Consider the following 15,678-nt stretch of genomic DNA (forward strand, 5'->3'; position numbering starts at 1 on the left):
CAGGATGAGGTGAATTTAACACGGGGTTAAAATCGAAAAGGGTGATCAATACAGGACTGAAGGTGTTATATATGAATCCAGGCAGTATACAGAATAATATAGATGATCTTGTAGCAAAATTAGAGGTTGGCAAGTACAACGTTGTGGGCATCACTGAGTCGTGGCTGAAAGAAGAGCATAGTTGGGAGCTTACACATTGTATTGAAAAGACAGGCAGGTAGACAGAGGGTGTGACATGGCTCTGTTGGTTAAAAACGAAATCAAATTCTTAGAAAGAGGGGACATAGGATCAGAAGGTGTAGAATCCTTGTAGATAGAGTTACAAAACTGCAAGGGTGAAAAAAAACCCTGATGGGAGTTTTATACAGGCCTCTGAATAATAGCCAGGATGTAGGATAGAAAAGGCATGTAAAAAGGCAATGTTATGATAGTCATTGGAAATTTCAATATATAGATAGATTGGAAAATCCAGTTGGTGCTGGATCTCAAGCGAGTGAATTTGTAAAAAGTCTATGAGAAGGTTTTTTTGAGCTGCTTGTGGTTGAGTTCAATAGGGCAAAGGCAATTCTGGATTTGGTGATGTGTAATGAACCAGCTTGATTAGGGAGCTTAAGGTAAAGGAACCCTTAGGAGGCAGTGACCATAATATGATAGAATTCAACCTGCAGTTTGAGAGATAGAATATAAAGTCAGATGTATTAGTACCCCAGTGGAGTAAAGTGTATTACAGAAACATGAGAGAGGGGCTGGCCAAGGTTAACTGCAAGGGAACACTAGCAGAGATGATGGCAGAACAACATTGGCTGGAGTTTGTGAAGGCATTTCGGAAAGTGCAAGATAGATACAGTACATCCCAAAGATGAAGTATTCTAAAGGGAGGATGAGGCAACTGTGCCTAAACCGTGCCTAACAAGGGAAGTCAAATGCAGCATAAGAGCATAAGAGAAGGCATGTAATATAGCAAAAAAAATAATGGGAACCCAGAGAACTGGGAAGCTTTTAAGACGTACAGTAGGCAACTAAGAAAGCCATAAGGAGTGAAAATATGAAATATGAAGGTAAGCTATCCAATAATATCAAAGAGGAAACAATATTTTTCATATATAGAAAGAGTAAAAGATAGACGAGAGTGGAGATTGGACCACTGGAAAATGATGCGGAGGTGTAGTCATGTGGGATAAAGAAATGACAGATGAATTTAATTAATATTTTGCACCTGTCTTCACTATAGAAGATACTAGCAGTATACAGAAATTCAAGGGAGCAGAAGTGAGTGTAGTTACTATTACTAAAGAGAAGTTTGCTTGGGAAGCTGAAAGGTTTGACATTAGGTAAGTCACCTGAACCAGATGGACCACAAGCCAGAGTTCTGAAAGAGGTAGATAAAGAGATTGTGGTGGCATTAGTAATAATCTTTCAAGAATCACTAGATTTTGGAAGGGTTCTGGAGGGCTGGAAAGTTGCCTAGGTCACTCCAATCATTAAGATGGAAGGGAGGCAGAAGAAAGGAAATTATAGGCTAGTTAGTCTGACTTCAGTGGTCAAAAAGACATTGGAGTCTATTATTAAGGATGAAGTTTCAGGGTACTTGGAGACACATGAGAAAATAAGCCAAAGTCGGCAGGTTTCCTTAGGGGAAAATCTTGCTTGACTAATCTGTTGAAATTCTTTGATAAAATAACAGGCAGGACAGATAAAGAAGAGTCAGTGGATGTTGTTTACTTGGATTTTCAGAAGGCCTTTGACAAGGTACTGCACAAGAGGCTGCTTAACAAGATAAAAGCCCATGGTATTACAAGAAAGATAATTACATGGATCAGAGATTGGCTGACTGGCAAGAAGCAAAGAGTGGGAATAATAGGGGGCCCTTTCTGTTTGGCTGCAGTTGGCTTGTGGTGTTGTGCTGGGGTTGGTGTTGGGACTGATATTTTTCACATTGTTTGTCAATGATTTGGATGACAGAATTGATGGCCTTGTGGTCAAGTTTGCGAGCGACTCAAAGATAGGCGGAGAGGCTGGTACTGTTGAAGGAGCAGGGAGTCTGCAGAAGGACTTAGATTGGGAGCATGGGAAAAGAAGTCGAAGATCGAATATATTGTAAGGTCATGCACTTTGGTATAAAGAAATAAAGGTGTAGGCCATTTTCTAAATAGGGAAAATTTAAAAATCAGAGATGCAATGGGACTTGGAAGTCTTTGTGTAGGATTCCCTCAAGAATAACTAGTAGGTTGAGTCAGTGGTATGGAAGGTAAATGCAATGCTAGCATTCATTTAGAGAGGACTAGAATATAAGAACAAGGATGTAATGCTGAAGTTTTATAGGTGTAACCACCTCACCAGGCACGTATGCAAATTTTATTCACTAGCTTCCTCCGATATCAGTCCCATGACTTGGCAGTGAGAAGGCCATCTTTCATAAACAATATACAGCTAGAGTCAATATGATTTGGGGTTCAACCAAACAGGAACTTCATGGTGTGCTGATTAAAGAAACCTCAATTTGAGCGAATGCTGTGTAAATACTGCCCATACACAATTATTGATCAGCAAGAAATAACAGATCATAAAATTATAAAGAAAGCATATTTGCTCATTTCAGCTTTCTCAGTTATTAGGAAAAAGAAAAGAAAGGGCCCATTACAGACAAACCAGTCCAATGTGCACAAATCTGTTGGAGCTCGTCTCTTCCAAAACTGGGTATTTGGGTATATCTCTTACTCACGCACTGGACCCGCATTCTGCGTGAAAGCACCCACCAGATTTTTGAACTGCCCTTGAAGACCAGTTCAGGCAAACTGGCTCTGTCTCTCAGGGGCATTGCATCTGCTCCTTGGAGCCATTCATCTGCACGATGCATTTCTTGCAACGGGGACTCTCCTTCCAAAGGCATTCTGTGGCATCGTCCCTTCTGTACCTAAAGACCCCAAACCAGACTACTGTCCATCACAAAACTCTCTCTGCCCTGCTCTCTCTGTAATTGTCTCCAGATCCCACTATCCCAATTGGCTGACACTACATTCCTAAGTTGGACAACAGAGCTTCTTATCTTTAGCCGAAACCAATCAGCAGGACACATAGCTTTTGCAGAAAACTGCTAAAGTGAAATTTCTGCAGCATAGAAGTAGAAATCCTAACCTGGGCATTACATAAAGCATTGGTCAGACTGCTGTTGGAGTATTGTGAGCAGTTTCGAACCCCTTATCTAAAAGACGTGTTAGCTTTGGAGCAAGGAGTTTCATGAGAATTATTCTGGGAATGAAAGAGTTAACGTATGAAGTGCATTTGATGGCTCTAGGCCTGTACTCACTGGAGTTTGGAATAATGGGGGGGGGTGGATTCTCAATGAATCCTATTGACTATTGAAAGGCCTAGAAAGAGTGGATGTGGAGAGGATGTTTCATATAGTGGGGAAGTCCTGGAGCAGAGCACGTAGCCTCAGAACAGAGATGAAAAGGAAATTCTCTAGAATGTCACCAGAGGGTGGAGAATCTGTAGAATCCATTGCTACAGGCAGTTGTGGAGGCCAGGTCTTTAAATATACTAAAAGCGGAGGTTGATAGGTTCTTGATTAGTCAAGGCACCAAAGATTAGGGTGAGAGGGCAGGCCAATGGTGTTGAGAGGTTTATTAAATCAGCCACGGTGGAATGGCAGAGTAGATTTGATGGGCCAACTAACCTAATCCTGTTCGTATGTCTTAACATCTTATACAGAATGCTTTTCCTTTCTTCCAGGAAACAGTTCAGATTATTTATTGGACGCATCTGTCAAGTTAATCCCTCAACGATCTTGCAACAGAGTCACATCTTACAATCATGTCCTTGATGCATCAATGCTTTGTGCAGGAAATTTAGAAAAAGGTGGAGTGGATGCTTGCCAGGTGGGTTGCACCTTTTCCTGATTCCTTTAATGATCCATGTGTATCTTTGACTAGTTCCAGCAGGTCTAGAAAGCATGTGCATAAATACATATGCAAAAAAATTAAGTTAGATGCATCAAAACAGAGGGTAGATTTATCAACCTGTAAGGTTTTTTTTTGTAGGCCTGGAGAAGTGCATTAATCTTCACTGTGAATCAATGTCTGATTCATTTGCAAATTATAAGCGTCCCTTCCTCTACCTAAATGTATGGTCAGGTTGAAGCATCGGGGAAGGGTGAGGAGGGATCGCGAAAGTCTGCTGTGGATTGCCCCACATTCATTGTGAATCCTTTTGCACAAGTGGCCCACCCACATTGTTAGTGCTCACTCTATGCACTCTGTGACCACTTTATTGGGTACACCTGTACATCTGCTTATTAATGCAAATATCTAATCAGCCAATTGTGTGGCAGCAACTCAATGGATAAAAGCATGCAGATATGGCCAAACATCAGGATGAAGAAGATATTTGATCTAAGTGACTTTGACCATGGAATGGTTGTTGGTGCCAATCAGGGTGGTTTGGTTATCTCAGAAACTGCTGCTTTCTTGGGCTTTTCACTCTCAACAGTCTAGCAATTACAGAGAATGGTGCAAAAAAACAGAAAAACATCCAGTCCAGTGAGCGGGAGTTCTGTGGGTATAGACACCTTGTTAATGAGAGAGATCAGAGGAGAACGGTCAGGCTGATTCAAGCTGACAGGAAGGAGACAGTAACTCAAATAATCACGAGTTACAACAGTGGTGTGCAAAAGAGCAGCTCTGGGTGCACAGCACATTGAAACTTGAAGTGGACAGGCTGCTGCAGCATAAGACCACACCGGATTCCACTACTGTTCCTAATAAAGTAGCCCCTGAGTGTAAGAGTCCCTCCCTCCACTTGAAGATATGTTCACGTTGAAGCATTGGGGAATGGTGAGGAGGGGTCCCAATTATCTGCTGTGGGCTGCCCCATGTTCATTGTGAAACCTTTGCACAAGTTCCAAGCCATTCAAATTACAAGTGGCTCAATTTTATATGTCCAGATACCTTGTATAGACAACAGACATTGTAACTATGATATCCACACAGGAAACCTGGAAGAAAATTCAGCGAACTGGAAATCAGGGAATACAAATTAGTTAACTCATGTTGTGTAGAGCCCATGGAAAAAGTGCCACCCAATAGAATTGTCAAGCCAGAATGCCTTATTTCACTAGAGGTGGATATGGGACAGATTAGGAGAAAGCAATAGGTAAAACAAGTCACTAAGGTCTAAACAATCTCTGAGGAGTATTGATAATGGCTGGGGTCACCCGTCTTGTAAAGACACTGTCCAGAAGTTAGCAATGGCAAGCCACTTCAGTAGAAAGGTTTGTCAAGAACAATCATTGTCTTGGAAAGACCATAATTGTCCATGTCATACGACACGGCACATACTGGATGAATGATCTTCCCAATAGCGAAGTGAATATCTGACCCATGATTGTGCAATTATTCTCTCCTGAGTCATGATCATCCTCTATTTATTCTCTATTTCTGGAGTTCTGAAAGATATGAACTTGACTTTTATTATTTTGCAATTTAAATTCTTTAAAGATTTCAAGATTTAAAAGACAGTTTAGAAGAAAGGTTCCTGGATAAGAAAAGGTTAAAGCAGGGGCTCCCAGCCTGTGGTCAACAGACCCCTTGCTTAATAGTATTGGTCCATGGCATAAAATAGTTGGAACCCACTGGTTTAAAGAAATATGGGCAAACATAGGTGTATAAGACTAGCTTTGATGTGCATCATAGTCAGCCTGAACAAGCTAGGCTGAAGGACTTGGTTCCTGGCTGTATTGCTCTATGACTCGGTAGTATAGTGGTTAGCACATTGCTTAATAGTACAGGACCGGGGTTCAATTCCCACCACTGCCTGTAAGGAGTTTGTACATTCTCTCTGTGACTGCGTGCGTTCTTCCAGGTGCTCCGGTTTCCTCACTCATTCTAAAGACATATCAGTTGGTAGGTTAATTAGTCATTGTAAATTGTCCAGTGATTACACTAGGATTAAATTGGGGGATTACTGGCTGGCGCAGCTCGAATTGCCGGAAAGGCGCTGCATCTCAATAAATAAATCAAAAAATGACTCCATGATCTACTTCTTTTACTTCAAATAATTCAACGGCTGTTTCATTCTTGCAATTTCCATGTAACATCATCTCAGCTCAAAACAAGCGTATAATACTCTCTGCCGACTTTGAGCAGGGTTTACCACAAAGGGTTATGATCCCTGCGATAGGTGTGCCCTCCCCCTGCCCCGCTCCCTTTTCTGAATGGGTTCCTGTCAATGGGAATTCTAGGTGTAACACCTGTGATGTTATAAAGTCGGTCGGTTGTCACCCAATCGCAATTCTCAGGCCAAAAAGTAAAAGCCGCATTTTTTAATAGTTTTTATTTAATAATACACAAACAGGTAAAAATATACTTTGACATGAGTGTCATTAAGCAAAAAGCTGAGTAATTATTGGTAATCTTTAGGATAATGCAAAAATCTGTAATTCTAAAGGACAGAAATTAGAAGAGAATAGAACTTTATTGTCATTGCTCAGGACAACAAGACTACGGTACTACTCCAGTCTGTGCAAAACAGATATTTACAGTTAAATTACAGTACAGCTAATTTTTTTAAAAATCACATATTTACATGCAACAAATGACTTTGATAGTCCATAATACTCAAACAGCCCTCGGGAAGGAGCTGTGTTTCAGTCTTACTGTCTTGGCCAAGGTGTTTCTCTATCTCCTACCAGATAGCAGAAGATAGAGCAGGCAGTGTCTGGGCACTGATGTTATGAGCACTCCATAAGCATCAAGAGTTGTAGATGGTCTCCAGGTCTGGTAGTTGAATCCCAATGATCCTAATCACTTGTTGGAGTGCTTTGTGATCTGTCCTGCTGTAGCTAGAGTACTACACTGTCATTCTGTATGTTAGTATGCCCTCTATCGCACACCGATAAAAGTTGGCCAACAATTTTTGAGGCCGATTAGCTCTCCTTAATCACTTCAGGTAGTATAGTCACTCTTATGCCTTCCCTACTATCGAGGTCTACCTTCAATATTACTAGTCCTCTTTTATGTATGCTAAACACACGATGGATTGCAATAAACTCCTAATATCTCATTGAGGTTAATGGAGACAAATCTCTGAAGAAGAGTTTGTCTCTTATTGTATTAAATATTCCTTATATTGAATGTACTGATACTGAAATGTAGTTTTTGCTAAGACCAGATAGTTTGCTTAGGCATACTGTGTAGCTTAAAATAGGTCATTATAAATGTATTAGCAATGTGTAAAATTGTCAGGGTATTTTGCAAAGATGCTCATTCATAAATAGCTTAAATGGAAGAGTCAATTCTCTCGGCTGCAATGGGAAAGACCGCAAGCAGCCAAGCTGTGGGAGACTAAATTGTTGACAGCAGCCTCAGAGATGATCGGTTAAACTAGGAAAGGGCAGAAATACCACCATTGCTGTCATTTCTGCTCCAATAATAACAGAGAGCATCAGTAATCTTGCGGTCATTACTGGTGCAAATTCCGGACCATTCCTTTCTAACTTACAAAGGTTCTGTGGCTTATGGAGTCTCATTCACTCTGGCTGGAATTTGCCTACAGTGTTCAATTGTGAAAATTGATGTGAAAAATCTATTCAATATGTTTCCTATATCCTAATCATCTGTAATAGTTTTACCCAATTTATCTTCTAATAGACCCATCTGGTCCATGACCTTCCCTTTACCACAAACTTGGTCCTAAAGCACTTTTGGCTGCACTCTATAATTTGCCTTTCTTTTCTGTTTGCATTTTTAATCCTTTCTTTAGCTACGTATAGTTGTCTTTTGTATGATTCCTCCTGTTCGTTAGTTTGTTTGAGACTTTTAAAATTTATCTGCTTGATTTTTAGTTTCTGTCCAGTTTGTCTTAAGCCACAAAGTTTTGTACATTTCTCCTATTTTATATAGATTTAATTTTGTCAAAGTCCGAAGTTCCACCATTTGTAAGACTTTTCTAATGTATTACTTTTAACTACAATTTTGCAAATGAGGAAAATCAGACAAAAACCCACAGATTCTGTAAATCCAAAATGAAATAGGAAAATGAACATAGTAGAACGGGCAGCACCTGTAGATAGGGAAACAAAGTTAAAACTTCAGATCCCAGACCCTTCTTCAAAACAGACCCCATAACTAGGGCACCTCTGAAGAAGGGTTCTTGGACATCAATTATTAGATCTGTTTTATTCCTACAGATGTTGTCCATTGCTTCCTGGCTTGTTTCAAATCTTCAATAAGGCTTCCTTAACTTTAAAATGATACATAACATCCAAGGACTCACGATTTCCATGAAATTCCAGTTTATACGCATGCTGAACGGCAAGAACAGCGTGATATATACAGAGCTAAAGAATCTCTTGGCCAATGCATCAGATAAAAGGTCTGCCATTTTACCGCAGCTAATTGTGAACAATGCAGGACAATTAAGCAGTCAACGGGGGGAGGAGATGACTCCATGAACAGCCCCCTCATCAATGAAGGCAGAGCCCAGCATCTGGGTGCTAAAGGCAAGGCTGAAAAATCTGCAACTACATCCAGTCGGAACTACTCAATATGTGTTCCTCTGGTGATCGTTATGGAAACCAGGCTTTAGACAAGTCAATTCACTCCAGCCGATACCAAGAAAAGTCTGAGAGCATCAGAAATAGCCAAGGCTAAACAACAAGACATACAGCTGTGGTACTGAAGACCTGTTTCAGAACTATTTGTATCTCTAGCCAAGCTACAACATATATTTACAGCACTGGCACTGACCATATACATTCTGTTTATATTTACAAGATGATATAAGGTGGTATCAAAACTGTTATCAAGCTTTTAACATCAAAACTGCATAGTGTCATCAGTGAACCCTGGTAAAACTGAATTCAAGGTGGAAATCTCATACCAATGTTTGGACTTGTACCTCATACAACAAAGATGATTATGATTATAGCGTAGTGGTTAGCACGATGCTTTACAGTACCAGCAACCTTGGTTCAATTCCTGCCGCTGCGAGTTTGTACGTTCTCCCCGTGACCACGTGGGTTTCCTCCTGGTTCTCTGGATTCCTCCCACAGTCCGAAGTCACACGGGTTGGCAGGTTAATTTGTCATTGTAAATTGTCCTGTGATTAGGCTAGGATTAAATCAGGTATTGCTAGATGGTGCTGCTCAAGGGGCTGAAAATGCCTATTCGGTGTTGTATCTCAATAAGTAAATTCCTGGGATATCATGTCACGCAGAGTGGTGTCCAAGTTCCAACCACTTTCAAATGCGCTGTGAGTGATCTTTCTGCCATTAGGTCAGAAGAGGGGATGTTCACTTATGACAGTTCAGTTCCACTCCCACTCCTTAGCAATTGAAACAGCCCATTCCTTGATGCTGCATATACCTTACAATGTACTGAAACATGGTACCCCACAGATTTGGGAAGAACGTGGCAACCAGGATACCACCCCTTGTAGGTTACAAATCATCCTGACTTGGAAAAATACCATCTTGCTTTCATTGACCCAGTTTCAAAAAATTTAAATTCCCTACCAACATCACTATTACCAAAAGGACTGAAGCAGTTCAAGAAGAGATCTCACCACCAAGTTCTGAAGAGCAGTTAGCAATAGGCAATAAAGATCAAGATCCTAATTAATAAAAACTTGAAATGGATGGTACAATGTTACGGATTGAGAAACCTTGTTGATCCTGTACTCTTTGTGAAGGTTGTACGTTCTGGACATGACAATTTGGATTTTCTCTGGGTGCTCTCCATTTTCCACCCACATCCCAAAGACACATGGTTAATACGTTCATTAGCCACTGTGCATTCCCCTGACCGTGTGGGTGAGTGGAAAATTCTGGTTCTGGACATGGGGAGAGTGCGATGCAGGGAAATGGATTGGCTCTGTGAGCCAGCTAAGAATCGATGGGCTGAATTGACCTCTGTCTGTGTTAAAGGAACACATATCACTTTAGAAATGTGGTAGCAGGCTGAAGATACGTCTCTACCAAAGGAAGTGTGAGGCGCCCCTTCCCTATGCTAGTCTGCAGGTTACCCTTGGACAAGATGTAGCACCTGCTTAGCCCCCCCCCCACCCAATTAGGGTCACATGAAGCCATGGGAGCAGGTGGTGGATGGTTGTATAAGCAGCTGGTGCATATCGCAAGTCCTGGTTATGCGACCACTGACGCCAGGCAGACAATCTCTGAAGAGTATTGATAATGGCTAGAGTCACCCACCTTGTAAAAGACACTGCCCAGAAGAAGGCAATAGCCAAGAATAAACATGATCATGTAGACGATGATTGCACATGCCATATGACACGGCACATAAGATGATGATGATGCCTCTGCCCTGACAATGGCTATTGAAATTTAAATTTTGAAGCTAGGAACAATTTTAAGAAAAAGGTAAAGCTGACAACTGCTGGGTGGGAGATCTAACTGTGAAATAGACTTCTTAAATCACCAAGTTCTAGAATATTACTGTATATAAACTTTCGAATACACTGGCCCTCTTCCCTGCTCGCAGTCTGTAACATAATATAAAAGGAGTAACCACTTGGTCAATATTCCAGAGAACTGTTGCTTCCCAAAGCACAAATTATGACTTGTTCTCTCAGCTCCATCCTACACAGTTCTGTTTTGAGAAGTCCAGGATTTGCATGATGTTATCTGATCTACACAAAGGAAGCCTTGGGTTCGCTGTAGTTAGTTTCTGTTCACCGCAGTTTGGAAGAGGGATATAATTCCGGGAACTTGGGCCAAATTGTATCAGTCCTGCTGCAGTTCTGAAGCAAACCCGTAATAGTCCACATGTTCTAGAAGACTGATATGGATGCACATCAAGCCCACTGAGGTCCAGAGGCACCCACTCCACCACTCTACATATAGAGACCAGCCATGGAGTCTATACGTGCTGTGACCCAGCATATGAGGGCAAGCTGTTTGTTAGTCTCACACCAAAAAGCAAGGGAGGAGCACCACAGGAAGGGTGTGGGACACGTGACAGAGAAAGAGAGCCGAACACAGGTACAGACACACCAAGCCCTGAGATACCAGGCAAGGTCATTTGCACTGAGCCCTAGTAGTCAGCATCAAACCAATGTCACTAGGGCCACAGCACTGTGTTCCCAATCTCTAAAATGATATAAAAGAAATAACCACTTGCTCAAGATTCCAGAGAACTATTTCTCAACTAACTATAACAAGCAAAAGTCAAACATATACAGTACTACGCAAAAGTCTTAGGCACAAATTCTGTATATAGCTAGGGTGCCTAAGACTTATGCACAGTATTGTCTTTGTCAGCGTGAAGCGGAGAGCGAGTTTGTAAATCAGGAGGGAACAAAGGACATTGGGAATGGTGAGGGTGGAGCACCACGGGAGGTGTGTGGGACAGGTGGCAGGAGTGCAGACACACCCAGCCCAGAGACACCAGGCAAGGTAATTTGAATCCAAGCAATTGGTTTATTGATCGTTACAGAATGTCTCTCTGGTGATTTCTGCTCTTGTCCCCTTTTTCCGACCACGATTCCCCTCTCCCTGCCCCCTTCCCACTTTCAGTCCACAATAGAGACCTATAACTGAATCAAGTTTATCATCACTCACATAATGTCGTGAAATTTGTTGCTTCTTTGCAGGGGCAATACAGTGCAATACGTAAAGTTACTACGGTACACTGGAAAAGTCCGAGACACCCTAGCTATATACGTGTGCCTAAGATTTTTGCTCAGTAATGTAAATTAGAAGAGGAACAGAGTAAGTGTAAAGAAATGAGAACAATAGATTAATGCAATGCTGTTCACTTTGTACAGGGAGACTCTGGAGGACCACTGACCTGTTTGAAGGATGGACACTACGAGATCAATGGAGTAGTGAGTTGGGGGGATCACTGTGGAGTGAAGAACAAACCGGGTGTTTATGCCCGTGTCACCACCTTCCTTAACTGGATTCAAGGAATAATTAACTAGTTTTTAATTTTTCAACTTGCAAATAAAATCAAAATTGAATTTAATAGCTCAGCTATAGTTTGTGTTACTTACCCTGTATATTAATTGTTTTTAAATATACTGTAACAAAATCAGATAGGCATTTTGCAAAGAATACATTGAAAATAAAAACTCTGTTTAATAATGTGAACACAGGAGATTCTGCAGATGCTAGAGGAACTCAGCAGGTCAGGCAGCATCTATAGAAAGGAATAAACAGTCCATGTTTCGAGCTGAGACCCTTCATCAAGACTGAGTGATGAAGCCTGTCCTGATGAAGAGTCTTGGCCTGAAATACTGACTATTTATTCCTCTTGATAGAATCTTCCTGACCTGCTGAATTCCTCCACCATTTTGTGTGTGCTGCTCTGCTTATAATGTATCATCCCAACCACTGCTTATAGGAATAATTCAAAAGTTAATACATTGCATATTTTCATATAGTAATGGCAGAGAAAGTGATGACTATATCTCCACACTGATATTGGAATGGCTGAACAATATTTTGTATTTCAATTTTAATAAATTGAAGCACATTAATTGCCTTTTCATTTACTTATGCAGTGTTTAACCAAGCATAATATATAATAAATTTCATTACAACCCTCAGACCACTTCATGACAGGAGAATCTACAACAGCTGGTGACTGTCTACCATGTTATTGTATAAACACACAGAGTGCGGATAATCCGTCTCTGTCTTTGCCACTTTTAACAAAGAAATAAACAGCACAAAAATCTCCCAAAGTCATGAAGTGATAAGTTAATGCATTAAGTATTTGAGAATAATGAGAATCTTATAACAAAGTATTTGTTATAAAACCCTATCATGTTTAAGAGAAGCTTGGATAGGTACATGGATGGGAAGGGTGTGGAGGGCGATGGTGTGGGTGCAGGTCAGTGCAGCTAGGCAATTTATATGGTTTGACACGGACTAGATGAGCCAAAGGGTCTGCCTCAACACTGTACTTTTCTTTGACTGAAATGGGTTGAAAACTGGCAGATGGAATTTAGCTGCGGACAAGTGCAGTGTTGCACTTCAGTAGGACTTACCAGGGTAGGTCTTACACAGTGAACAGTGGGGCACTGAGGAATGCAGTAGGACACAGGAATCTGGGAATACAAATCCATAATTCATTGAAAGTGGCATGACAGATAGATAGGGTTGTAATGACAGCATTTGGCATGTTGGCCTTCATAAATCAAAGTACTGAGTACAGGAGATGAGATGGTATGTTGCAGTGTATAAGATGTTGGTGAGACCTCATTTGGATATTGTGTGCAGTTTTGGTCACCTACCTACAGGAAAGATGTAAATAAGTTTGAAAGAGTACAGAGAAAATTTACAAGAATGTTGCCAGGACTGGAGGTCCCGAGTTACAGGGAAAGATTGAATAGGTTAGGATTGTATTTCTTGGAACATAGAAGATTGAAGGGAAATTTGATAGAGATTTGCAAAAATTATGAGGGTTATAGAAAGGGTAAATGCATGTAGGCTTTTTCCACTGAGGTTGGGTGGGACTACAATGGGTTAAGGGTGAAAAGTGAAAAATTTAAGGAAAACATGAGGGGAAGCCTCTTTACTCAGAGGGTCATGAGAATAGTCATAGACATAGTCATAGTCATACTTTATTAATCCCGGGGGAAATTGGTTTTCATTACAGTTGCTCCATAAATAATAAATAGTGATAAAACTATAAATAGTTAAATGGTAATATGTAAATTATGCCAGTAAATTATGAAATAAGTCCAGGACCAGCCTATTGGCTCAGGGTGTCTGACCCTCCAAGGGAGGAGTTGTAAAGTTTGATGGCCACAGACAGGAATGACTTCCTATGACGCTCTGTGTTGCATCTCGGTGGAATGAGTCTCTGGCTGAATGTACTCCTGTGCCCACCCAGTACATTATGTAGTGGATGGGAGACATTGACCAAGATGGCATGCAACTTAGACAGCATTCTCTTTTCAGACACCACCGTGAGAGAGTCCAGTTCCATCCCCACAACATCACTGGCCTTACGAATGAGTTTGTTGATTCTGCTGGTGTCTGCCACCCTCAGCCTGCTACCCCAGCACACAAAAGCAAACATGATCGCACTGGCCACCACAGACTCGTAGAACATCCTCAGCAACGTCCGGCAGATGTTAAAGGACTTCAGTCTCCTCAGGAAATAGAGACGGCTCTGACCCTTCTTGTAGACAGCCTCAGTGTTCTTTGACCAGTCCAGTTTATTGTCAATTCATATCCCCAGGTATTTGTAATCTTCCACCATGTCCACACTGACCCCCTGGATGGAAACAGGGGTCACCGGTGCCTTAGCTCTCTTCAGCTCCTTAGTCTTTTTCACATTAAGCTGCAGATAATTCTGCTCTCCCCATGTGACAAAGTTTCCTACTGTAGCCCTGTACTCAGCCTCATCTCCCTTGCTGATGCATCCAACTATGGCAGAGTCATCTGAAAACTTCTGAAGATGACAAGACTTCCCCCTCACCAGAATTAATAGCAGTGATTACAATCAATTCATTAAAAAATACAAAGCTTTTAGCCTGACAGGATAGCAAACATTTTCCACCTGTTCTGATGGGCTGGGCACTTTTCAAGAATAGTTATAAATAAATAATACCTGTTATCATTTATCATTACTTCCTTCAGCAGTCTGTTCTGCTGCAAATTTTAGTGACCAAGTAAAACTTATCACACATTTTGGATAGGTGTTGTAGGGGCCAGTAAATGAATCCTGCCCACTTCCCAAATACAATCTACAACACAAAGCCAGCATTACACACGTTGACCTCATGGTGTCTTCGGAACACAACCGCAAGAAAGGAATGCGGGTGGTAATGGTGTCAGTTTAAACTGACACCTAATGCATTCGATTCTGAGGGAAAACTCTCGGAAGGGCCGATGAGCTGGCACATTTACCATCCAACGGCAACAGACTGCAGTCAATGTGGCTTCCAGCTGTTGCATACCTCATTATACAACTGGCACCAGATGGGCAAGGTCAAAGAAGGGGAAAGGCTGCTGTATAACCCCTCCTCCACTTAAGGAAAATTTATGCATAGCCCTCTCATCGTGATCATCTTTGCTTTGAAGTGGATTGCATTAATTATTTTAGAAATGGGCACAGGAACTACTGAATTCCAGGAATGCATTCAGAGAAGATCAAACAAACTGGCATACTTCTAGAAATTTTAATCAAGCGCCCTGGAAGTGGAGCACATGCTCTCATTCAGAGGACAGAGGCTCCGTTCCTTTCTTGTCCCTTCTGTCAGTAGCCAAGCAAAGTTCCCGTGCTTTTAAAGTCATATCTCTGCAATGTTAGTCTTCCTCCTGTTTATAGACTGCTGAGGGTCCTGAACTTCACACGGTGCCAACAGTCGTGTCTCAAATACTTAGATATTGAAGGATCTTACTGTTTAAATCTGGTCAATGACACTTCTAAAACAGTTTTATGTGTTTCATCCTGTCTGGAAGCGATTCACACCTGTCTGGGGTGATTCTTATTATCTCTTTGCCTGTTTCATGCATTGTCAACATCATACAAGATTAAATATCATCTACTTGTGGATTAAGTCTATGGTGTCAGCTTCTTTTATGTTTCAATTCTTCGCACTAAGGCAGTCAGGAAGGCTGCAGTAATGAAGGCTGCTGTGAAAACATAGATCTTTCAACCTCCCGAGTGTGAAATTGAGGTCAGCAGTACTCTCTCTTCAGCAGCT

General features: G+C 41.3%; 1 protein-coding gene across 2 annotated transcripts in view; it reads left to right on the forward strand.

Moving 5' to 3' along the window:
- LOC134359073 (hyaluronan-binding protein 2-like) overlaps window positions 1–12,292 on the forward strand; it is a 57,612-nt gene extending 45,320 nt beyond the window's left edge. For both annotated transcript variants that reach the window (XM_063071981.1, XM_063071980.1), the window contains exons 12-13: window positions 3,733–3,878; window positions 11,782–12,292. In XM_063071981.1, coding sequence (XP_062928051.1) covers window positions 3,733–3,878; window positions 11,782–11,937 — 302 coding nt within the window. In that variant the 3' untranslated portion in view covers window positions 11,938–12,292. The remainder of the gene's footprint in view (window positions 1–3,732; window positions 3,879–11,781) is intronic.
- Window positions 12,293–15,678: the final 3,386 nt, after the last annotated feature.

Source organism: Mobula hypostoma, chromosome 19 (assembly GCF_963921235.1).
Source record: "Mobula hypostoma chromosome 19, sMobHyp1.1, whole genome shotgun sequence".
Classification (NCBI taxonomy): Eukaryota; Metazoa; Chordata; class Chondrichthyes; order Myliobatiformes; family Myliobatidae; genus Mobula; species Mobula hypostoma.